Source organism: Haliotis asinina, chromosome 1 (assembly GCF_037392515.1).
Source record: "Haliotis asinina isolate JCU_RB_2024 chromosome 1, JCU_Hal_asi_v2, whole genome shotgun sequence".
Taxonomy (NCBI): Eukaryota; Metazoa; Mollusca; class Gastropoda; order Lepetellida; family Haliotidae; genus Haliotis; species Haliotis asinina.
This window is the reverse complement of record NC_090280.1, coordinates 5,039,352-5,066,444: the sequence shown is the minus strand read 5'-3', so window position 1 is coordinate 5,066,444 and position 27,093 is coordinate 5,039,352. Positions and strand designations below refer to the sequence as shown.

Sequence of the window (27,093 nt, the reverse complement as noted above, 5' to 3'; positions counted from 1 at the left end):
AGCAGAGCAGTATTTGAAATAATTACAAATATATTCAGATACAAAGGTGTCATTCCACATGAAGTTGTGGACATCAAACTATTGGAGTATATGGTTTATACTCTGAAGTGCTTTAAATTTACATAAGACATAGCACTAACAATAGAACCCACACACATTTGAATCCACAGATTGTAAATGGTGATTACTGCGTAAGTAAGAACCAGCATCAGCCTTTAAATAGCGATCAAACGTAACATCAACAGGATCTGCTAAACTATTGAAGAATTATGCTGTATTGTTTTTAAAGTACATAGCAACCCAATGACGTCCACTGTTTTGTCTGGTCTCAGTATTCACAATAGGTCCAACACCTTGTCTCTGCATGAAAGGCGTGATTATAGGAAGCGTATCTCTGGCGTACACCCCCAAGACATGAGCCTGTAAGGTCGAATCACACTGAAGAGTGCACATCAACTGCAAAGCTTTCATCTCTGTGTTTACTTGATGAAGACGTTTTGAGTCTGATCGATTTCGATGATGGAGTTGAGGACGGCTGAGGATTTTGCTTAGTGCAGCTTTGAACTCGATTTCCAACTGCACATTTCCAGACTTCACCAGATTGAGGTACTCGGATTAGCCACACACCTCTTCCAGCTCGAAGACAAACAGTGCATTTCCTAACAAAAATTCTCCTCTGGCTATGAAGTTTCCTCCATTTTCTCTCCAAAGCCCCATGCCATCAAACATGTTCACATAGCTGTTCACATCATCAGCTCGAGTTGGACACCCAGGTACAGTGACACCATTCACGTAGAGACTGACGGTTTTGAGCATGCTGGATTGAACGTTTTAAGGATTCTTATCATATGATCCATTCAAACTCTGGCTTTCCACAAGTCATAACCAGTCTTCCGTCTATCCTTTGCTATCTCGGATGCTCTGGCTGCTAACTTATAAGCCTCTTGAATTTTCTTACGAAGAGAATCCCCATATGATGAAACTGATTCATGTCCGTGGTTGGTTCCAATGCCAAAAGCCAGATCAATCGGCAAACGGGGCTCTCGACCAAACATCAAGTATAATGGAGACTGGTTGGTGGACTCATGTCTGGTACTGTTATATGCGTGAACAAGGGGAGCAACATAGCTCTTCCAATCTGTCTTCTTATCAGGCTCTAGAGTTCCAAGCATACTGAGTAGTGTCCTGTTGAATCGCTCAACCATTCCGTTGCCCATTGGATGATATGGAGTAGTCCTGCTCTTCTCCATTCCCAAGATGGTACATAGCTCCTTCATCAGACGGCTCTCAAAATTAACTCCCTGGTCACTGTGCATATCTTGTAAAATAGTCAGTTATGACAAGTACATACTGATGAACACCTTTAGACGCTTCCAGTGACAAAAAGTCAAGGCATACTAATTCCAAGGGCTGTGTAGTAGATATGTTCATCAGAGGCGCACGAGCATTGGTTGGGGACTTCCTGTCTAGACATCGGCCACATCTTTGAATATAATCCTCTACATCCTTGTGCATTCCTGGCCAGAAGAAACGGTCACGTAGGAGCGATAATGTGCGGTCTCTGCCAAGATGTCCAACGTCGTCATGCAGTGCTCTCAGTGCATCCTCTATGTAGGCAGAAGGCAGTACCAGCTGTTGTCTGTCTTGTCCATCTGGTATAACCTTCCTGTACAGAACTCTGCTCAGCAATGTCAAGCTGTCAAAGTGCCGATAAAAAGCAGTATTTGCTTGGCATGGTGGATAATCCTGTCGTCTTGGTTTCTTCCTTGATTTCACCAGTGCTATCCATGGTCTCAGGATGCCATCTGAAGACTGAGCCATTCTCCAATCTCGCTGTGTCATTGCATGAAGATGCTGTCCAGGTGGATCCGAACTAGTGGCCTATGGTGACATGGAGAGGCATGATGACTGTATTGCTGAGTGATCTTGCAGGGTATTGCATACTGCTCTGACTGACTCTGATGACATCTGGGACTGTTGATGACCATCCTCTATTCCTTGGAGTCTTGATAGCCATCTGCATCGGCATTACTGAGGCCTGGCCTGTAGACAATATTGAAGTTGTATGCAACAAGGGCTGCCAGCCATCGGTGTCCCGTTTCATCGAGTTTGGCTGTGGTGAGTACGTACGTAAGAGGGTTATTATCTGTGTAAACAGTGAAGGTATTACCATACAGATAATCATGGAATTTTTCAGTCACTGCCCACTTGAGTGCTAGAAACTCAATGCGATGAGCTGAATAGTTACCCTCAGACTTGCTAAGTCCTCTACTTGCGTAGCTGATGGCTCTTTTTACTCCATCCTGTTCTTGGTACAAAACTGCACCAAGGCCACAGGTGTTGGCATCAGTGTGCACCTCGAATGACTTGCTGTAATCGGCATATCCGAGGATGGATGGTGAAGTGAGAAGATCTTTGAGCTGCCAAAAAGCTGATTGTTGAGATGTTCCCCACAGAAACGGTATATCAGCATCTGTAGTTCTTGCGTTTCCACGTTTCTTGTGCCTTGTACCAGGTATTAAGGAAGTCAGTGGTTTGGCAATCTTCGCAAAGTCTCGCACAAACTTACTGTAATATCCTGTAAATCCCAAAAACTTCCTCAGGATTCCTTGGAATGGGCCAATCCTTAATACGTTGCACATTATCTGGATCAGATTCTATACCATGCTCTAAGACGACATGTCCAACAAATTTAATCTTAGTCTTGAAGAAGGAGCACTTGTCCAGAGTGAGCTTCAATCCAGTATCTCTGATTCTTTGAAGGACCTGCTGCAGACGCTCCAGATGTTCTTTGTATGTTGTGGAGAACACGATTATATCGTCCAAATAAATCAGACATATTTTGAGGTGAAGTCCATCAAAACACTCAGCCATGATCCCCTGATATGTTGCAGGACTCTTACAAAGTCCAAATGGCATACAAATGCATTCGAAGAAACCTAATGGACCAACGGCGAAAGCTGTTCTCTCCTTATGGCACTCCTCAATCTCCACCTGTTGATACCCGCTTTTCATATCCAGAGTGCTGTAGAATTTTGATCCTGCAAGGGCGTTAAACATCTCTTCTATACGCGGCAGAGCACAGGAGCCCTTTTATGGTCTGACTGTTAAGCTGTCGGACGTCGACACATAGGCGTAATTTTCCGCTTTTCTTGTGGACTAATACAACATTGGATGACCGAGGTGAAAAGGAATGACGGATGACCCCACTTCTAAGAAGTTGTTGCAAATGTTCCTTCACTTCTTTGTACATGGCGGGTGGAATCCTTCTGTGCCTCTGCTTGAAAGGTTGGTCATCTTTAAGGTCAATCCTGTGTTTCACTGATGTCACATGTCCAATGTCTTGTTCGCCCATAGAAAATACATCAAGAAACTGTGAAATGGTTTCCTTCCCAAGCTAGAGTTATTCAGGTGTGACTCCAGCCTCACTGAAATCCATTAAATTGAAGGCCTGCTGACCTTCCTCCTGTGTTGGTGTTTGGGTTGGGAGACCATCAATGGAGACAACTTGAAGCTCGCATAACAGGGCTCTTGTCGGAATAGATACTGTCCTTGTGGTGACATTGGAAATATGAACTTGAACCATGATCTTCTCGTCATAATGGAAATCAGCAATGGTTGGTGTCTAGATCGGGTGGGATGGCAGAGTTCTTGGTCGGTTGTACAATAGCACAGGTGTCTTTGTAGACTATAGGCTTGCACAAGTATCCCTGTATAACTCTCTCAGTGTTAAGTGAAATGGTAACACGACCATGCTCTGCACTGCGAACCTTACCTGACGAGTAGTTGTGTCTTGCAAGTTCCCTCTCTTGTAAGAGCATGTTGCGAAATGCCATATACCATGGCGTATGGATATCAGCCTTTTGAAGAAATCGGCTCCTATACTGATTCTTGCATTCATCCATGTAGCAAGATAAATATTTGTGCCTATCAGCAGTGGGACTGTGGTATTATACGGAGTATCAGGGACAACTAGCATAATACAAGGCAGTTTAGCTGAGGTTGCACCTACGCGCACCTAACGAGCAGTTGTGTCTTGCAAGTTCCCTCTCTTGTAAGAGCATTTTGCGAAATGCCATATTCCATGGTGTATTCCTGTCAACACTGCCGAAAATACTTTCTAACTTAGAAATGAGATGTTTCAAATCAGCTTCTCAACCTAGGCATATAGCGATTGTGACTACCTTCCCATGTAAAGAATGATGCATGGTATTGGTGGCAGCTTCCAGAGACAACGATTTGTTCTGTAGCAAACATTCAACTCGATACTTCCAGACTTCGGATGAAGTCTCGGCCTTCTGTTTGCCTGAGAAGGACGGTAACCCTGGAGCTTATGTCAAGGTAACTGGTGACGGAACAATAGAGGGAGATTAGTTCTGAGGTTGTCCTGAACTAAATGCACCTTGAGATTCATCTTCAGTCTTTACCACAATCTGAATATAACTCTTCATCCACTGTACTAAGTCCTCTGGGTCATCGGCCAGTTCTTTAATGTCTTGAAAGCTCCAATCAGGTTCTTTACTTCCTCTGGTGTTGGTTCAGTCATAGTGAAAGAAATGAGGGAAGCAATCAAATGCAAACGAGGAACAGCGGGTGTGAGAACCGAATAAGAAAATGTCCAGTTGACCTCATGAGAAATGAGAAGTACCTCGGCGCGAGACAAGAAACCCCCAAACCCCAAAACAAGTAGGACTAAATGCATAAGAAAGTGTTATTTGTGATTGAGTACTGGGGATGGCCATAAACTGACTGGCGTGGCAGGGTAAGGGGGATGCCTATAAGGTGTGACGACTAAATGTAACACAATATCTGCCCATTCCCATGAACCCACAATCAATCCTAATCCATGAAACCGGAATCCTCAACATAGGCAGAATAAACCACAACCATAAGCAATACCTATAACCAGATTAACAACACAACACCTATCTGATGCTAAGGTAAATGTTGATCTGTTTACGTGAATGTCAAAATGCACTTTATTTGGTTGTTGCATGAAGTCAAGTAGGTATTTTCATTCCCACACGCAATCACCAAGGCTGGGGTGAAGAAAACCACTGGACAACCGCTGCATTTATGGAAGTCAGTTCTGAAATGCATAGGCATTCATTCTAGGTCTAAGTATTCACCAAACATGTTTGCAATAAAATCTAAATTGGTCAAGTAATACTGTTCACACAGGCACAGTCCAGGTACATGCTATTCAGTAAAAATGTACAAGTGAAAATTCCGAACATGTTCAAACATTGGCTTGCAAATAAAAAGAATGATTATGTGTACATGAATGTGTATGTGATGGTTCCGTACAAAGGTCAAGTGGAATTTGAGTACAAGTCTGTACAATGTGTTAAGTGTAGCTGAATCTACATTCAAGTGTCTCTGTATCTACAGATAAGATACCACTTGTGTATGGCAGGATAAAGCGTAGCTCACGTCATGTTGTTTCCCATGGATGACGTCATGATTCAGGTGAAAGATGTGGGTAGGATCTCAAGCGTAGATGACAACAGACTCGTCCTCAGATCTCCGGTTAGGCCATTCCTCACAGGGGGCTCCAATGTGGCAGGGCTGTGTCAGTCACGCACAGACAACAGAAACTGCTTTTGTTGTTCTTCAATGGCTGACGTTTTATTAGAGATGCGTATTGGTGAAAACAGTAACCCTGAAACAATCAGGTGCTCAATACAATAGATGTAGCAATATACACATGCTATTTAGACAGATATACACATATTATTCATACATATGCTATAATGTTATTAAATAGTTGCTACAGTAACCAATTACTTTGTACAAAATGTCTTCCATTTGAGTTATATCATACTGGTATATAAACAATACATAAACCTACCAGGTATGTGGGCCTAGGTTTATTTCACACCTGGGGACGTTGTTGTATCTGTATCAAATGCTTGTCTGTTGAGAAAATAATAATACTAATATGTACAGACATGCTAATAACGAACATATACTAAGAATTCTCAGCAACGATACAGAATTCAAACATACAAATTTGACTGTAGCTGAGCAAGATATAAAACAATGCAGGAATAAGATCCCATTCATTCATTCATCATTCATTCATGGTTACAAAGTTATACTTGTGTTTATCACACACCTTGCCTTTTATTAACCATGTTATTAATATTACATTGTAATGAATGCAGAGTATTTATTCGGCCATTTACACAATAACAAAATCAAATTCACAGTACTATGCATTCGAGAATAGCAAACACTTATACAACTACTAGATATGTCCAAATAGGATATCGCATGAACAATAAGTAAATAAAATAGCCAAATTACCTCAGAATGCGGTCCAAAGACTTTGTCCAAAGATATGTCCCAGCAAATCAACATGTCATATCAACACACTGACGACTGAATGTGGAGTGACCACAAAACTTGTAATGTGTAGAAGGTGTAAAGCTTAGCTGATTGCCCAAGCTGGCTATGAAGACAAAGGGACCGAAGTGGGAAGGGCTTGTGTTATTGTGTTGTGTGGTGAACATGCGGTAAGCACGCTCAGTGAACTGCCTGTGGGTGAATAATCATCATCGCTCATTGGTAGATTTATAAACGTACTGGATCATGTGTTTTCAAAAAGAATGTAAAGGGATGACTAATCATGACATAGCACTATTCAAAGACTTTACCGCTGAGTTTCATCACCGTGCACTGGGTATCAGCTGATCATGCCACCCTATCGCGACTGTTCTGTATAAACAGTATATTGGAATATTTTTGCCTTCACCTATATCTCTCAAAATGATGGAACACGAATATTTATCACGTTTGACAACTGTTGTTGGATGTCAGTCTCAACGTCACATCGTATTGTCAATCTCAACTCACTGGAGAGTATACAACTCTTCCAGTCCCGGGGTAGAATAGACCTTCAGCAACCTATGCTTGTCATAAAAGGCGACTATGCTTGTCGTAAGAGTCGACTAACGGGTTCGGGTGGTCAGGTTCGCTGACTTGATTGACACATGTCATCGGTTCCCAATTGTGCAGATTGATGCTCATGTTGTTGATCACTGGACTGTCTGGTTCCAAACTCGATTATTTACATGTAGACCGTCGCCATGTTGCTGGAATATTGCTGAGTGTGGCGTAAAACTATACTCACTCACAACTCTTGCAGCCATCGAGTTATTGTACCTTTATCGTCCTTACAAGGCACTCAGTCACAGTTGAGTGGAATGGGGAATAGTAGCCACAATGTCTTGTCAAATTTTACTGCACGTTGCTGTACCCGCAACTAGGTGTTTGCGCGTATTCATGTACCGCCATCTGGTCACATATCAACGGATTCGTGGGTTCTTTATGTGAACCGTGGTTATGTATGTTGCCATGAATGATATTCTTGTATATTGCTCGGATTCGCACGCACGCACACACACACACACACACACCCTCCCCGCGTACAGAGGGGTACATGATTACAGGCTTGCTGTTTGTTGTGGCGAAAGCGAGGGCATTTCGCCCCCGTCCTCGTCCTGCCTAGTAGTATAGGTAATAGGGGTTCTGGACCACTTTCATAAAACCCCTCTACAAAGCCTTATTTAGTAAATAAGGCTTTGGTTGGACCATTAGATCTTGCTACTATTACCCCTACTACAAAAAAGTTGGCGGTAATTACTGTGCCTTGGTAGGAGGTAATACTGTGCCGTACGGTACGATCAATAATTCTTCTCTTACAAAACCCCTACCCGGCCCATCCCTCAAGTAGTACAAGTTAGGTTCGTCGGCTTTCATATCCACTTTATCTATGTTGTAAGTTTTGACTGACCATATAGGATCGGTGGCTCGCTTACGGCTATCGCCCTCGTGTTCCCCCGGCTGGTATAGATACCTCACTTTGGCGCCCTATGCCACGTTTATATCGATGAAACAGTTTAACGTGAACCGCCTACGATCTCTTTGGTGTTCATAATAAAGGCTTGCTGGGCTTTTTGTATTCCCTGTTCTATGTACTTTTTTTTCTCGTCCTCGCTGATAGCAGACTTACGAGACTTGGATCGAATATCTTGTTTCATTTCGTTATATTTTTTGAGTTCAGATAGGATTGAACGAAACTCCTCTTCTGAGATTTTACTGTCAGAGAGTGCCGTGGAAATACGCTCACTAACTGTGTTCAGCTTTGCTTCGGCCAGAACCCTGATCTCGTCGTGTTTCAATGCCTTACGATGCAGTCTGCGTGATACCAACTTAAGCGTCAACCCTAACACCCCCGCTATCCCAGCTGTTATTTCAAAACCTAGCACTATAGGTGCAGCCACGATGGTGGTTAACAACCCAACGCCTGCCGCCCCTAGTCCCATGCTGGTTGTAATAAGGATAGTGTCAGCCCCGTCTACGATATTGAAAGCTCTATTATATTTTTTACATAGTGCTTTCCGCGTGTCACGGTCTTGTTCTAGTTGGCGTTTCACATCACATAACTGCCTCAAACGGAACCCATCTACGGTTTCCAGCGTCTTCGCTACTTCCTCTACGACTGGGTACAGACCCATCCTATAATATATATTTTGAAAGATTTTTTAATTGGGTTTCAATTAAAAGTCTATCAATGAATTTGAAGTCTACAAGTTCTAGACCACTAGTCAGGGAAATAGGTGAGAGGTAAATAAAATCTCTTGTTGTAATATAAACCCCACTGAGGTTTATTAAGTAGTTTATAGGGCCCCCGTGGGTATCCTGTTGTATAACAATACGACAATATTGGTTTATGTGTTCTTTAGCCCAGTGTATTGACACCCCGGGTAAAATTTGGTGTGATATTGGGATGGTTCTATAGAAAGACGTAAAGAAGACTTCTATGATGAGGGTGGAAGGGGAGAATATCTCAAGCTGCCTTTCGTGTAAATAACTACTGCTAAATTTTAATTTATTGTCTGGATGAGCCCTTAACCCATTTTTTTCGTAACTAATAGATTCTGTGTTTACTAATGTATTCTCCGGAATGAAATCCCCGGGCCAGATACCGTTGTTCCTAATCTTAGAGATATACCCATTATTTAATATCATATTAGGTGAGGTGGGTGTTAAGTTGATCAGCCATTTAGGTTTTTTAAAATCTGGTAACGGCACCCGTCTGTACACGTTGTCTTTGAAGTGTAGGATGTAGAATTCATCTTCCTCACCAGGCTGATCGAACCCCTCTGTATCTCCCAGGTCGTTAAGTGTAGTGTTGGGATGATGACTGGTCATTATTATACTATTACGATATAATTTCCAACTGGTTTTCTGATAATAATTCAGGGGTTAACTTAATACCCATGAAGTGTATGTTGTCAGGCAGGAAGATATTGATTAGTGATATCTTGTTTTCCACGATCACGTTGACCCCCTGCAGACTGGTCTTGGAGTCGACACCCACCCGCACGTAAACGTTGCAAACTTGATACTGGTGTCGTTTCACCCACCCGAGTTTGATCCCCTTCACGATCTCGACATCATTCACCGATGGTTCCCCTAGGTAGACTTTGATGAACAGTGTTGAGTTTGCCGGTAGACTCTCTAGTATCTTGACCACGCCTTCGAATTCAGACACCAACTGCAATTTCACGTTTTGTATGGCCGGTTTACTCGATAGCATGTGGGCTGCTATAGTGTTGACTGGGCTGACGACTATGCTACGTCTCTGAGTTGGGACGTAAGCCACGAGCAGGGTTCCATTGTTCACGACTTTGTTTAGGTGGTTGTCTTTGTTATCCGTGAACACGTAAGGGGAGACGAGTCTAATATTGAGAAACCATTTGTTATCGGGTAACAACACCCACTTGTCATCTTCGGTGAAGACGAGCATATATGGTTTGTTTTTGACGACGGTAGTGCTCTCAACATCGTCTAAGTCGAACAGTTTACCTCCGAACGATGGGTATATTACCCAACTATTATCACCGGTGTTGACAAGGGAGTACTTAGTGTTTACTGTTGCTCTTGTGGTATCTATCATATCACTTAGGGTTCCACCGGAGGGGATTTCAACGCGTTTGTAAATGTTGTTTTTCAGTTGCAAGGCATACGATTTACCATCTACTCCGGGAGCGTCGAAACTGCGTGTGTCTCCGAGGTCGGAGATCCCGATATTGACGCATTTTTTCACTCCGGGTCCTTGTGCGCTGGTCATGTTACGTGAAGCGTTAAGCTGAGGTATCCTATATTTACAGGATTATGATTTATATCTAACACCGATATTGTCAGCTCAGGTATGTTGCCCTGGGTTAATCTCTTATACTGCCGTGGTGAAAACGACTCGGTTCTACCGTCGTTGAATTTCTCAGTTTTCACCGGCACTGCTCTCAATATAGTGGAAGGGTGGCCTCCTTGAATGTTATACGTTGTGCTCACCTGACCGAGATGAATGTACAGCTCTCGGTACGGTACTAGGTCGGGTAACTTCGTACCTGTGACGGTTGTTGTTGGTTTTATCTCGTCAGGAGACATACCGAGCATCCTTGCTAATGGTCGGCCGAGCCTCAAAGGGTTTATTCCATTGTTGATTAACACCACTGTACCGTTTGAGTCGTTCATCTTGAGTTCGGCTCCCAGGGGTTTGAAGACCTCGTCGTTTAGAGAGCACACGCTGTAGTAGCCGTCAGTTATCTGGCTGCGAGTTCCACTGACGAACAGCTTATTGTTGCTGATATTAATGTTAGTCCATTGCGGTAGGTAGGTGATATCGCAGAGTGCGACTTCGAGTTGACCTGACGTGTTATCGATCGCGTGCGTCAGCTGAACGGCCTCACCGCTCGTTATTCCTGGAAGTGTTATGTACATATTATAATATATGAATTATAAATTATAATATGGATTTAGCACACTTGAAAATCGTGGTGAATGCAGATGGTACGGGGTTTAAAACAACCTTTATTGATATCTTTGAAAAGTATGTCGTGTCCGTTAATAACGCGCAGGCGGTGGTAAACTGGAATCAAAACCCAATGCAGTTTTGGCAGAACCAACTCAACTTTGCTGTGTGGTGTGCGACGACAGGGTCGGGTGTGAAACCAGACTACGGTATAGACGAACTGAGTAAGGCGGTTATTTTGTTTCATATTTATTATCAAACGAGACGAATATTGAAGGAAATAAGTGCTCCTCTTCCCCAAGATAAAGCGTGGAGTATGACGAATAACCCCTATGATAGACGCGCTTATGAACGTGTTTGTGGGGAGTTTGAGATTCCAACGAATAAAGACTTTCGCCTTCCTGGTGTGAACCATGGTCTCGGTATAGTTCTCGTGTACTTCTACAGGTCCGGAAAATATTATGCCGGTTCTAAAGATGGTTCATACAACCCAAACCGGCATACATTTACAGGCCCCACAACGAATGAAAAGATCCATGTCAGCTGTATAAAGCAAACCAGTCCTGATGCAGCCACAGCCTGGACTAAAATGATCTCAAAAACATCGAAAGGATTCACTCGTGCTGGTACAATACGCTTGAACGACTCGATTCGAACGTACGTGTGGGCGCTGTTGGGTGCGCAGTCGATGACGCGTTCCAACATCCTCGGTAAGGGAACTGCTTACGACGCTCAGACACAGTTCGTTTCCAACGTTGAGGATGCTATCAATTCTCCAGTTGATCTCCCGAGGGCCATCGACCGTTACCAAAACGTGTTAGAATACGCCAGATCGAAAGTCAATTACGTGTTCGGTGTGGGGTTGTACATGGCCCCGAGTGATATGCAACTGAGAATAAAAAAAGTGGTGGGTTATAACAACAAAATAGTCATAGCCACGGCGGACCAAAAGTTGGGTATCAACCCCGATATTAACACCCCACATATCCCACACATCCCACCACGTGAAAAGGGTATAGTGGCGCCACCCCCGGAGTCTAAAGTTCATGTGCCCCCCACACACCCCCACATGTATATGGGGGTACCCCCCTATCAGCAGCATATTGATAATAAAACAGCCTTAGTGGTTGGTGGGGTAACTTTGGGACTTATTTGGTTAAAGATTTCTTAGCCGCTACATACACCAGACCCGCCACGGCGACGATGGCTGCCCACAGGTTTTGACTGAGCCACATGGCAGTTTTAGACAGAGCGCCCAACAACCACGAGACGATGCTACCCAGGATGCCGGGAAGGGCTTCGGCGGCTTTACCAGCCAGTTTAGCTAGGCCTTCCCCGAGTTTTTTGATCCAGTCTTTAACACCCCCACCGCCACTTGGAGTTCCGCCGCCGCCAGGTGTGGAGGGAACTCCCATAGTACCCCCTGTTAGTGACACCACCAGGGTTGATATGATAAAACCCAATGCAGTCAGAATGCTGGCGATGGTGATCCCTTGCTCCCGGAACAATATCCGAATCCTGTCTGCTAACGTGGTGTCTCGGTGGAGGACTTGATTGATGGTTTCCCGTATACGGCTGACCTGGGATCTAAGCTTTTCTTTGTAGCCGGACGCTGTCTCCAACCAGGTCTGCCTTTCATCTTCCAAATTACGTATTCGTTCCTCAATGGTGGCTTTCATAGACTCGTCCTCAGTTTCACCGAGTTTTTTCTTTTCATAGGCGATGTGGTCGTCTATCTCACTCATTTTGGCTGTGCTTTTCCAGAGCTGACCACGAATGGTTTGCATCAACAGGTCCAACCCCCTCAGTTCCCGAACGGTAAATTCGAGCCCCGGGAAGGGTTCGTTCTCGTAGTCGGCCAACATCTTTTTAATATCATAAGTCATGTTTTGATCTGATGTGGCGTCCCTGATGCCTTCCAGACCTTGAACTAACTTCGGAGGATACTGCTTAGGTCGCGCGCCACCGTAATCTGTGAAGCCTAGTTCATCTTGGACCAACTGACTTCCATGTTTACCGGCCAATGTTGATAAAGCAAGCGGTTCTCTAGTGCGTTTATTCATGAGATCGATCTCCGGGCGAGACTTCAAACGCAGCGTGCCATTGCTGAGGGTAAAATCGGAATAGTTCCTTCCCAACGGCTTGAGTTTGGATTTATTTTCAACTGCGTTGTAATAATCGTCGACGGCGCCTTTAAGGAGCTCGTCACCTTGCGAGAATGAGGTCTCCTGGTCATCATTGAATGCCTGGGCACTATCGTCCCACATATCATCCATAGGTATGTCTTCATCCATTAGTATTAAAAATATATTTCTTTTATATAACAATGTACGGTAGAAAATTAGATCCTTTCAGAAGATTGAGAGAGCCATTAGGTGCCAGAGCCGTGCGCCAGTCGGTGACTATCACCAACAATCCCAGCAAGATAGACCAGAACCAAACTCTGCTGGTTAGATTTCCAAACCTTGGTGAGAATGACCTCATTGTACCAGGCACTGTTCGACTGGCGTTCAATATCACGTTGACCTCCGACAACGACAAACGCGAGCTAGTGCGGAACGTGGGTCGAGCTATCATCAAGAAAACGACCGTCAAGATCAGCGGTAACGAGGTGTTGAGTATCGACGACAGCGACGTGTTTCACTGCTACAAGGATCTCTGGAAAAGCGATGGAGAACGAGTCAATGATGTGTACCAGGGCATCAGCAAATCAACCCGGGCGCGCATAGGGTACGTCTTCACGACAGACCAGCAAGACAAGCTATCGGACGGTGAAAAGGCCATCGCTCTAGCATACGGGAATCGATTCTGCGTGCCGCTCGACTTCGAGTTGCTCACGGGACACGCGCCGTTTTACCAGGCCGCGCTGGGTGATAGGCTTGAATACGAGCTCACGTTTAATGACTATAGCAAAGTAGTGCGTACGCCGAACGGTGATGAGGCCAGTTATGCCATAGACAACATCTCTCTGGAGTTCGACATGGTCACTAGCCCGGAGCTGGCCAGGCAGGTTCGAAGCCAGTACTCTGGGAAGATGGCTATCCTGTACGATCGCGTACTGAGGCATAGATCAATCATGCGAGATAAGAGCGACACTGTGTGGAATATCAACCTGAACGTGCCGGCGAGATCGATGAAAGGTATCCTGGTCGTCCCCGTGGAGGATTATGAGCCATTCCAGAGGGACAGCGAGAAGTTTTTCAACCCCGAGATTGAAAAGGTGGAAGTGACCATCGAGGGCGTGCCCAACCAGCTGTTCAGTCATGGTATGAGGCCACACCAGCAGTGGGATGAGATAAAAAAGCTACCAGTGGGGGATTATATAACAAAGGACCTGGACCTAAGCTCCGTGCAGATCGGTGAATACCTGACCACCAAGTACGCCCTATGGTTGGACATGCGATCCACGGATGATGATAAACTGCACGGTAGCGGGCGCCGTATAGATAACGGCAGCGAAGGGATAACCATCCAGATTACTAAGAAGGCTCAAACCGCTGGTAAGTTGAAATTATATCTGTACGTTATTATGGACGCGCAACTTAATATAGACAATGGGAGATTCGTGCAAGCCATCTACTAGTGGGGGAGACCCCCACACCCCCCAGGGGTACCCACAACTACCCACTGACCCACACTGCGCTATCATATGCGGGCAGACTGGCTGTGGGAAGACCGTTTTCGTGTTGGATATGTTGGAGGGTTACTACAAGGATAACATCGTTATCATGTGCCCTACTCTGAGCATGAATAAAACGTACGCGCGACCTTGGGTGATGACGGACCCGTACGTACACAAAATCGACCCTGGAACACGCCTGCAGGACTGGTTGAAAGCTCTTCACGAGAAATTTAAAGGGGAACCGACGCTGTTCATACTGGACGACTGCAGCGCTAATCGCGAGATAACAAAAAAGAGAGACATGCTATCGTACCTGGCCTTCTCCGGCCGGCATGCAAATCACAGCGTCTGGGTGCTAACGCAGAAGTTCAACTCGGTGTTGAAAGACCTCAGGGAGCAGACGCGATGGGTGGCCTTATTTCACTGCAAGGATAGGGATTCGTTTGAGGAGTGTTTGAGAGAGAACGATGTGATGAGTAAATTAGAACGGGAACGGGTGAAGAAACAGCTCGCTGAAACTAAACACGCTAAGCTCGTTCTAAAGACCGACCAACCAGTAGCATATATAGTTTGCTAAGCAAAAGCTAAGCAAAGCTAAGCAAAGCTAAGTAAATGCTAAGCATAGCTATGATATTTGAAGTATTTGTCGTGTGCAACTTAACCTTCATTTCTCTGTGTTTTGTTTGTATCGGGTATTATATAGTTAAAACTAAATCTTACTTGTTATATTATAAGATGGAGTGTGAGGAATTGCTCGAACAGTTGGAGGGTTCCCCCACTGGGGATTCCCCCAAGCGAGAGAAACTGGTGGCATTGGCTGTTGGTGGCAAAGCCAAACATTACTTTGGAGACTACACTCCGGATAAAATTCACAAAATGTCAGCCGAAGAAATCGATAAGCTGTACGCTAGATACGAGTCCCGGCTCGGAGCAGAAATGACAAAGACAATAGGATCGGCTATGACCCAGATATACACCGGTATTGTATCACACTTCCTTCCCATTCCACCAGAGCGCCGACTTTACCTGTGGGAGGACCTCGAGAAAGACCCTTTTATCGAACACGCCGTGAGCTCTATCAGCTGCGGGCTGTACCACAAATATGGTATGTTGTTGGCTCCAGTGACGGCGGCGATTATCACGGCAAAACATTGCCAATTTGAGAGAAAGAATAATAATAATAGTATAGATGGATGCTGCACAGGAGGAGACCCCAGTGGTGGTACCCCCAACAGTGATGGAGGAGACCCCACCCCCAACAGTGGAGACCACTTCAACAGTAACCAGACAGAAGAATCCTAAGAGAGTAGCTGCCGGTAAAAAACGGTGGTGTAACCAACATAAAGTGACCAATCCAACCCGACTGTTGTTGGCTGTAGGCGTAACTGCTGCCTTGGCTATCTCGTGGTTATATACACGTGAGGGAAACCCTAACCGTGAGGTGGATACCCCCACGCCGCCGGCAGGCCCCACTATTGACCCGCATATCATGTTATAATTTTAATATTTTATATCATATACATAATGTCTGAGGGGAAAACGTTCGTCAACGACGCATACCACGCCACAGTGGTAGCTAGTCTAGCAGTAGGGTACGCTCGGTTGACTAAAATGGTGCTTAAACAACCAACTATCAAGCTAGATTTCAACCTGCAGGATATGGGTATGCTCATAATGAACCTTGGTATGGCGATGGCCACAAAAGACATCCTAGTAAAACAAGGGATCATACCTGATAATATAATGAAATAAATATAGGGATGGCCACGATAGCTATGATGGTCGGTGGGGCGTTAGTGAATGCCCTGGCATTTTCCGGGAGTAATTACCTCTTCTCGAAACTACGAGATGATCACGCGGCTGAAATACAGGAAGAAAGGAAGCGACACGATCTCGCTACTGAGAAATTACAAAGAGCACAGGCCGAGTACGCTAAAAAACGCCTCCAGAGGATCGATTTTATTAACGAACAACTCACGCGTGAAAACCATGCCGTTCAAACATTCAACGATGTTGATGAAGCAATGAAAGAATACTATCTACTAACTGGTAAACAATTGGAACCGCTCAATAAACCCACACTCGCTCAGTACTACACACCATCCAAGGGACAAATGAATCGTGAACTGGGCTTCATAGTTTTGGGTATAGCAGCTACTGCGTTGGTTGCGAAGCAATTAAACTAAAATACCTATATAAGTAAACATGAGACCCGCTCCATACCGATGCGAATATATACTTATGGGGAAGACCGAGGCCTGTGGTAGGAAATGCAGGAATCAGGGGTTCTGTTGTTTCCATATGGGAAGTCCTAACTACACGTGTTCTGTGTGTGGTATCGGGGTTAAAGGGCACTACTGTCTATGTAAAGCTCACGGAGCGAACGTAGTCAGACATCAACTCATCTACGAGAATAAAAAAGGCTACATAAAAGAACGTAGGCGACTGCTCAAAATAGCCACTTAAGAGTTACCTCCCCTTACTGTGAACCAATTAGACATTAGTTTTCTTAGGTGTAAACACGATGTCTACTGTGCGCGAGCTCAAGAGGGTCGCAAAACAGAGAGGTGTTATCGGGTATTCTAGAATGCGGAAGTCAGCATTGTTGAGATTACTAGGTTTAGAAGCCCCTCCTACGGTAAAACAATTAAAAGCTCAAGCAAAACAGCTTGGGCACACGGGTTATTCAAACCTGGGGAGAGCCGGGTTAACCGCATTGTTATCACATGCCCCCGTAGCAAAACCTCCCACTGTAAAACAACTGAAAGCCGAGGCACACGATTTGGGTTTAGGCGGGTATTCCCGTATGAGAAAACCACAGCTTTTAGAATTATTACGACAGAATAGAGCTATTGACCTACAGTTCGTGCGCACTGATCGCGCTGTAGGTAACTATTTGAGAGGTTGGCGCATGCACGTTGATAGAAACATAGACATTACAGATATCAAGCCTCTGATAGCTGATAAGGTCAACCAGGAACTAAATAATCTAGGAAGTATCAAGTTTCAGATCACAGTGAAAATGTCGCTCGATAAGCAGGTTGGGAGTACCACTGAGTATGTTCAACCTTACTTCCGAGGCCAACAAGAGGTCGTCACACATGCAGAGACCATTGGCGCATCAATCGATAATAGTTTTCAGCAGATACGAGAATACCTAGAACGCTACACACACTTGGGGTCCGGGTGGGCTGTAGATAAAATCGATAATGTCTATCTAGACATAGCTAACTACGTGCCGTTCAGAGGCGGGTCATACCTAGCCTTGCCTCCCTACTATAGGAACAAACATGCCATAGTAAACGTTAAGAATAGAGGAAACGATTGCCTGAGGTTAGCTATCAGGTCAGCCTTATTTCCAGCTGGCACTCATTCAGATAGGCTTTCTAGCTATCCCCAAGATGATGGGCTTAATTGGGATGGTATAGATGAACCCACCCCCATATCCCAGATCACTAAAGTAGAAAAACAGAATAATCTGGCTATAAATGTCTTTGGGCACGAAGGTAACACAACAATAGTACACAGGGTAAGCCCGGTGAAGGATCGCCAAGTTATCAATATATTCATGATACAGCGAGGTGAAAAGTATCACTACACATGGATAAAACACTTTAGCAAGCTGTTGTATGACCAATCAGCATACAAAGGAAAGACCCACTTCTGTGAACGATGTCTACACGGTTTCAGTCGAGCTGATTTATTAGAATCCCACCGGGATGATTGTCAAGGTGTGGGGCAGACGGCCATACGAGTCGAAATGCCTAAGGAAGGTGAAAATATCCTACAATTCAGTAACCACAAGAACCAAATGTCTGTACCTTATATTATATACGCCGACTTCGAAGCCTTAGTTGTGGGTGGGGATTCCCCCAGTGGGGGTAGCTTCACCCACAAGACACAAGAGCATAAAGCCTGTTCGTTTGGATACATTGTCGTCCGTTGTGACGGGGAAACGAAAGCTCCGGTAGTGTATAGGGGGCCTGACGCGGCTGAAAGGTTTCTAACGTGTTTACAGGAGGAAGAAAAAATTATTAGGAATGCATTGTATAGAATCGCTCCCATGCGTATGACCCGAGCCGACAGGCTAGCTCACGCTAGTAGCACTAACTGTCACGTGTGCGACTCACCACTTAACGGTGATTCGGTGAGAGATCACTGCCACATAACTGGTAAGTATAGAGGCGCCGCTCACAACGCGTGCAACCTCAAGCTTAAAATCAACCCTAAGACAATAAACATCCCCGTTGTCTTTCACAACTTGAGAGGGTACGACTCACATTTGATCATGCAGGCCATCGCGAAAATCGATGGTAATATAACGTGCATCCCCAACAACATGGAGAGATACATCTCCTTCAGCTTAAACGGACTTAGGTTCATTGACTCGTTTCAGTTCCTCCTGTCGTCACTCGACAGTCTGGTCAAGGCCAACAATACCTTCCCTATCACCGATCGATACACAGACGCCGAGACTAGACCCCTGCTTATGAGGAAGGGTGTGTACCCCTATGAGTACATGGATAGTTGGGCCAAGTTCACCGAGACCAGACTACCCCCTATTGACTGCTTTTATAGCAAGCTGAATGAGGCGTCCGTCTCACGAGATGATTACTCGCACGCGACTAACGTATGGAATAAACTGGGTTGTAAGAACCTGGGTGATTATCACGACCTGTACTTGAGGACAGATGTACTGCTGTTAGCCGACGTGTTTGAAACGTTTCGGCAGGCATGTTTAAAGCAGTATAAACTCGACCCCGCATGGTATTACACCAGCCCAGGTTTGTCGTGGGACGCCTTGCTTAAAAAGACCGGAGTTAATTTGGAATTGCTCACAGATTACGACATGCACCTATTCATTGAGAAAGGCTTGCGAGGTGGTATTTCCATGGCATCCAAACGATACGCGAAAGCAAATAATCAATACGTGAAAGGTTACGATCCTAACAAACCAACCAATCACATTCTATACCTCGACGCAAACAACCTGTACGACTGGGCCATGAGCCAGTATCTACCTACAGGGGGATTCGAATGGGTACCCCACGTTGATGTTATGAGCATTGCACCAGATTCGAACAAAGGTTATATCCTCGAGGTTGACTTAGAGTATCCCAAGGCACTACACGCATCGCACAACAGCTATCCCCTTGCACCCGAACGTATGAGGGTTAACCCAGACTGGATGTCTGAGTACCAACATAACTTGTCAGGTGGTCGTGTGACAGACGTTGAAAAACTCGTGCCTAACTTAATGAATAAGACCAAGTACATCGTTCACTATCGCAACCTACAGCTGTACCTGTCGTTGGGTATGAGGCTGACCAAAATACACAGGGTGCTCATGTTCGACCAGAGCCCATGGATGGAGCCCTACATCAGAATGAACACAGACCTACGAAAAAAAGCCACCAGTGATTTTGAGAAAAATCTCTACAAGCTCATGAACAACTCGGTGTTTGGTAAGACTATGGAGAACCTGAGGAAACGCGTAACCGTGAAGCTGGTTAGATCTAGTGAGGAAGACAAGCTCAGGAAATTGATAGCCAGTCCGGCATTCAACCGTAATAAAATATTTACAGACAACCTGGTTGCCATACACATGAAGAAAAGCCACATAAAATTCAACCGGCCTGTTTACGTGGGGATGAGCATCCTCGATTTATCCAAACACCTGATGTACGACTTTTACTACAACGAGCTCAAGAAACAGTACGGCGACAGGTGTGAAGTGCTGTACACTGACACGGATTCCCTGCTGATGGAGATTCGAACCGAGGACGTGTACGAGGACATGAAGAAACACCTCGATTTATACGACACCAGCGACTACCCTAAGACCCATACCCTACACAGTACGGTAAATAAAAAGGTCCTAGGTAAGATGAAGGACGAGTGTGCTGGCACGCCCATAGCCGAGTACATAGGTTTGAGACCTAAGATGTACTCCATACTGAAAGCCGACAATAGTGAGATCCGGAAGGCTAAGGGGGTTAAGAAGTATGTGGTGAAACAACACATCAAACACGCCAGATTCAAGGAAGCCCTGTTCAAGACCCGTACCTTTAGACATAAAATGAACACACTTAGAAGTGATGGACATAAGATATACGGACTGACTATAAACAAGACGTCCCTGTCGCCTATGGACACGAAACGTTGGATAGCTATTGATGGTATAAACACATACGCGTATGGACATGAAAAAATTTGAGGCTATTTACTACAGCCCGCGTGGGTACTGGAAAGGAGCTAGCGCAGTAGATAAGCTAGCTAAACTAGCGCGAGTACCCCCGGAGGAAGCCAAAGCGTGGCTTGAAAAACAAGCCCTGTGGCAGATCTATTTGCCGGCACCACGCTACGTGCCTAGAAGGAGGTTCGGTATTAACATACCTAATAGCGTTCACCAGGCAGACCTACTGTTCCTACCCCACGACAAGAGGTACAAGTATGCCTTAACCGTAGTGGACGTAGCCAGTCGTTACAAGGAAGCCGAACCCTTGACCACGAAAGATTCGGCCCAGGTAGCCAGAGGATTCGAACGCATATACAAACGCAGTCCGCTGACGTGGCCAACAGAGCTGCAAGTTGACCCCGGACGGGAGTTCATGGGTGCCGTGTCACAACTGCTAGCCAAACACGATACAAAGGTCAGGCGTGGCACGGCCGGAGCCCATCGCAGCCAAGCCATAGTTGAGAGATTTAATAGGACTTTGGCTGAGCGCTTGTTCGGCTATCAGTATGCTAGGGAGATGACCACCCCTGGAAAACGATCGACTGAATGGGTCACGAGGTTACCCAAGGTGGTGTCGGCAATCAACCATGAAGTCACCCGTCTCACCGGTAAGAAACCGGCAGACGCTATCAAATTAAAATCAATAGTTGCAGAGTCGGCCGCTCCATTGCGTGGGAAGGAGAAACAGATACCAGATAGGGCCCTAGTGAGGTATCTATACCAGCCGGGGGAACACGAGGGCGATAGCCGTAAGCGAGCCACCGATCCTATATGGTCAGTCAAAACTTACAACATAGATAAAGTGGATATGAAAGCCGACGAACCTAACTTGTACTACTTGAGGGATGGGCCGGGTAGGGGTTTTGTAAGAGAAGAATTATTGATCGTACCGTACGGCACAGTATTACCTCCTACCAAGGCACAGTAATTACCGCCAACTTTTTTGTAGTAGGGGTAATAGTAGCAAGATCTAATGGTCCAACCAAAGCCTTATTTACTAAATAAGGCTTTGTAGAGGGGTTTTATGAAAGTGGTCCAGAACCCCTATTACCTATACTACTTGCCTCAACCGCCTGATCCGTGCACGACGGCGCTGTGTTACAATATCGAGTAGGTCGTTTGATTTATTGAGGCAGTGGATCTTGCCATATGGGATAGCAAGGATCAAGGCCACTACGCCGATTGCAAACAAACCCAGTACAGTCAGCGACAGCGTGGGTGTGCTGACGCGTGTCACTTCAATTATGAGAACTGTCACTCAAGACTGTAACCTATATATAGATTTATTAGACACCGCATTGTGAGAAGCTTCTTTTGGTGAACACATGAGTAAATTCATTTGTAACAAGTCTGAGGAACGTTCATCAGTTCGACCATTACGTATCGGTAGATTTACATTTTATATAACTCTTTAGCTTTCTTACCAAAATTTTTAACTTTTCATGTATCTTGTGTTGTTCTTTCCATACGCTTATAAAGATCACAAGAGTATACTTTGGGTTAAAGAATGCACTTTCAGCGATGTCTAATTCATCAAGAAGCAATACAACAATAGTCCATGACAGTTCCTGAGCTGGTCAGTAACTACAACATTTGTACTAATGGTTAACATTACATAACCTGCGTTATCTGCTTCAACATCTTCAAACACTCGTACATCTCAATATTTGGACCCTTCGACGGTAGGGGTGGGGAGAATATATCCTTCTGTTTCTAAATCGTGAGGCTGATCACTATTTAGTTTCTTGGACGTCTTTGAAAATTTAATCATGATTATGTATGAGTTCTTGTAGTTCTGGGTAGAGTAGCCTTTGTCTCAGGCCACGGACATTTCGAATATTGGTGGCAATGAGGCCACGGACATTTCGAATATTGGTGGCAATGAGGCCACGGACATTTCGAATATTGGTGGCAATGAGTGAACGACCAAGCAATCAATCATGTTTTCTCTTTTCGGACACAAACAGTTTTGGAACACTCGTTTACATTAACAACAGTTTTCAAAAGGTTGATTTTGTCTGTTACATTTCAAAAGCACTACAAGCTCGTTCCAAGTCATGATTAATTTACCTTAAAGATTCAAGGGCTCATTTGCACAAAGCGATCTTAGCTTTACAATGATTGTAAGTCCCATTCCCCAGCACAGGCTTAAGAAAGTCGTAGCGCTAAGAGTGGGCCCAGGACATTTATATGTTCCTAGCATACTAATCAACCTTTGAAGACGTGAAATTTGCTAATGCATTTTGGGCAATGTGTAAGAAAAAACGAAAGAACTACATGCTGTTTCTTTATATATTTTCCATTAACAAAACATATATTTGACTAAACAATTATTTTTCGAAGCTTGATCGGTTGTAATGAACGAACTGTCAACAATGGGATTTAATCCAGTTCCCAAAATCAAATTCACAGTACTATGCATTCGAGAATAGCAAACACTTATACAACTACTAGATATGTCCAAATAGGATATCGCATGAACAATAAGTAAATAAAATAGCCAAATTACCTCAGAATGCGGTCCAAAGACTTTGTCCAAAGATATGTCCCAGCAAATCAACATGTCATATCAACACACTGACGACTGAATGTGGAGTGACCACAAAACTTGTAATGTGTAGAAGGTGTAAAGCTTAGCTGATTGCCCAAGCTGGCTATGAAGACAAAGGGACCGAAGTGGGAAGGGCTTGTGTTATTGTGTTGTGTGGTGAACATGCGGTAAGCACGCTCAGTGAACTGCCTGTGGGTGAATAATCATCATCGCTCATTGGTAGATTTATAAACGTACTGGATCATGTGTTTTCAAAAAGAATGTAAAGGGATGACTAATCATGACATAGCACTATTCAAAGACTTTACCGCTGAGTTTCATCACCGTGCACTGGGTATCAGCTGATCATGCCACCCTATCGCGACTGTTCTGTATAAACAGTATATTGGAATATTTTTGCCTTCACCTATATCTCTCAAAATGATGGAACACGAATATTTATCACGTTTGACAACTGTTGTTGGATGTCAGTCTCAACGTCACATCGTATTGTCAATCTCAACTCACTGGAGAGTATACAACTCTTCCAGTCCCGGGGTAGAATAGACCTTCAGCAACCTATGCTTGTCATAAAAGGCGACTATGCTTGTCGTAAGAGTCGACTAACGGGTTCGGGTGGTCAGGTTCGCTGACTTGATTGACACATGTCATCGGTTCCCAATTGTGCAGATTGATGCTCATGTTGTTGATCACTGGACTGTCTGGTTCCAAACTCGATTATTTACATGTAGACCGTCGCCATGTTGCTGGAATATTGCTGAGTGTGGCGTAAAACTATACTCACTCACAACTCTTGCAGCCATCGAGTTATTGTACCTTTATCGTCCTTACAAGGCACTCAGTCACAGTTGAGTGGAATGGGGAATAGTAGCCACAATGTCTTGTCAAATTTTACTGCACGTTGCTGTACCCGCAACTAGGTGTTTGCGCGTATTCATGTACCGCCATCTGGTCACATATCAACGGATTCGTGGGTTCTTTATGTGAACCGTGGTTATGTATGTTGCCATGAATGATATTCTTGTATATTGCTCGGATTCGCACGCACGCACACACACACACACACACCCTCCCCGCGTACAGAGGGGTACATGATTACAGGCTTGCTGTTTGTTGTGGCGAAAGCGAGGGCATTTCGCCCCCGTCCTCGTCCTGCCTCAGCCGCCTGATCCGTGCACGACGGCGCTGTGTAACAATATCCAGTAGGTCGTTTGATTTATTGAGACAGTGGATCTTGCCATATCGGATAGCAAGGATCAAGGCCACCACGCCGATTGTAAACAAACCCAGTACAGTCACCGACAGCGTGGCTGTGCTGACGCGTGTCACTTGTGAAATAACAATTTTTTTAAGATTAATGCATTTGTGTAAACGGTTCTTGAAACAGAATTAATGTTATGGTACTACATCATCACATGCACGACTGAGAAGGAGCGGGATTGGACGAGGGGTTGTGACGTCGCACCGTAAGTCAGTGTGTTCTAAATCAGATTTACAAACACATCTTTCTTTAATTCACACACACACACACACACACACACACACACACACACGCACGCACGCACGCACGCACGCACGCACACACACACGCACACGCGCACACACGCACACACACATAATTATGAGAACTGTCACTCAAGACTGTAACCTATATATAGATTTATTAGACACCGCATTGTGAGAAGCTTCTTTTGGTGAACACATGAGTAAATTCATTTGTAACAAGTCTGAGGAACGTTCATCAGTTCGACCATTACGTATCGGTAGATTTACATTTTATATAACTCTTTAGCTTTCTTACCAAAATTTTTAACTTTTCATGTATCTTGTGTTGTTCTTTCCATACGCTTATAAAGATCACAAGAGTATACTTTGGGTTAAAGAATGCACTTTCAGCGATGTCTAATTCATCAAGAAGCAATACAACAATAGTCCATGACAGTTCCTGAGCTGGTCAGTAACTACAACATTTGTACTAATGGTTAACATTACATAACCTGCGTTATCTGCTTCAACATCTTCAAACACTCGTACATCTCAATATTTGGACCCTTCGACGGTAGGGGTGGGGAGAATATATCCTTCTGTTTCTAAATCGTGAGGCTGATCACTATTTAGTTTCTTGGACGTCTTTGAAAATTTAATCATGATTATGTATGAGTTCTTGTAGTTCTGGGTAGAGTAGCCTTTGTCTCAGGCCACGGACATTTCGAATATTGGTGGCAATGAGGCCATGGGCATTTCGAATATCGGTGGCAATGAGTGAACGACCAAGCAATCGATCATGTTTTCTCTTTTCGGACACAAACAGTTTTGGAACACTCGTTTACATTAACAATAGTTTTCAAAAGGTTGATTTTGTCTGTTACATTTAAAAAGCACTACAAGCTCGTTCCTAGTCATGATTGAATTTACCTTAAAGATTCAAGGGCTCATTTGCACAAAGCGATCTTAGCTTTACAATGATTGTAAGTCCCATTCCCCAGCACAGGCTTAAGAAAGTCGTAGCGCTAAGAGTGGGCCCAGGACATTTATATGTTCCTAGCATACTAATCAACCTTTGAAGACGTGAAATTTGCTAATGCATTTTGGGCAATTTGTAAGAAAAAACGAAAGAACTACATGCTGTTTCTTTATATATTTTCCATTAACAAAACATATCCAGGAAGATTTGACTAAACAATTAGTTTTCGAAGCTTGATCGGTTGTAATGAACGAACTGTCAACAATGGGATTTAATCCAGTTCCCAACACTAATAATAACCCCTGTGAGATGTCACTGACGTGCCGTTGTCCATGTCATCAACAAATTCCGACCTAACGGTATTTGCTCCAAGATATTCGGTTGTACTAAAGCAGTGTTTCTGCGATGCCAAACACATGATCAGTTATGAGTCATAAACAAGAGACATCTAGCCGTGACAAGCCGGGTCTTCACTGCTTCCGCTACAGTATCATCGAGACTCTAGTGGACAGTGGATGAAGCGTTGATGATTGTGCACCATGTTCTGTTGATGAGTTGTGAAACGCATGAACCTTGTGTAAAGCTTTAAGGCGTAATTACCTTATTTCAAAACGTGTGTTTGGATTAAATGAACGTAAATTAAATAGTTCAAAATTCTTGAAAGCTGGTTAAAATTACAGTAAAATTTTATTTTGAAAACTTTTTTTAATAACTATAAACGTGACTGTACTGAAAACATATGTAATTTACAGAGTAAGTACCAATGACCGTTCTGGAAATTTAAAAGTCTTTTGATAATCGCTCCTAAAAAGAGCCCCCCAAAAAGAAACATGTTTCGAATTTAGATTCAGTAATTACTGACAGGAATTTTTTTATGCTACTGTCCATTGTCTGAAAAGCATCAAAGGTTGTGGGTTAGATGATATAGAGAATGAGTATATTAAGTCATCTATTGACGTTATATTTCCTGTATATCACGGAAAGCTAAATTTAGTACCTGGTGGTGTTGTAATGCATGAGTCCTCGCTTTTTCATATAATTAAGCCTATTTGCAAAAACAAAGGGATGTTGGGGCACCGGATAATTATAAAGGGGTGTCACTTTTTAAGTTGCTTGGGTAAAGTATTCATATCCATATTCAGTAAAGGTTAAGTGCCCACTCCGAAAATGCTGTTGTCATAATCTCGGCGCAAGCAGGTTTCAGGAAAAACTACTCCAAGTTTTGATAAGATTCATGTCTTAAAGGCATTGAGTGACATATACCTTAGTCAGAATATAAAGATATACAGCGTGTTTGTTGATTTTGGTAAAGCCTTAGATACTGGGTAGTGCTGAGGCCTTCAGACGAAAATGGTTGATGATGGTATTACTGGAAAATGATTTAATGTCATAAAAA

General features: G+C 44.1%; 1 protein-coding gene across 3 annotated transcripts in view; it reads right to left on the bottom strand.

Annotated features, from left to right (window-relative positions):
* Nucleotides 1-6,540, bottom strand: part of LOC137279396 (methyltransferase-like protein 27) — a 46,666-nt gene extending 40,126 nt beyond the window's left edge. Inside the window, exons 1-3 of one of the 3 annotated variants that reach the window (XM_067811813.1) lie at nucleotides 6,310-6,540; nucleotides 5,852-5,916; nucleotides 5,434-5,662 (exon numbers count right to left, since the gene is read on the bottom strand). In XM_067811813.1, the coding sequence (XP_067667914.1) occupies nucleotides 5,434-5,462 (29 nt within the window). In that variant the 5' untranslated portion in view covers nucleotides 5,463-5,662; nucleotides 5,852-5,916; nucleotides 6,310-6,540. The remainder of the gene's footprint in view (nucleotides 1-5,433; nucleotides 5,663-5,851; nucleotides 5,917-6,309) is intronic. The other 2 variants (XM_067811830.1, XM_067811822.1) reach the window with 2 other exon arrangements.
* Nucleotides 6,541-27,093: the final 20,553 nt, after the last annotated feature.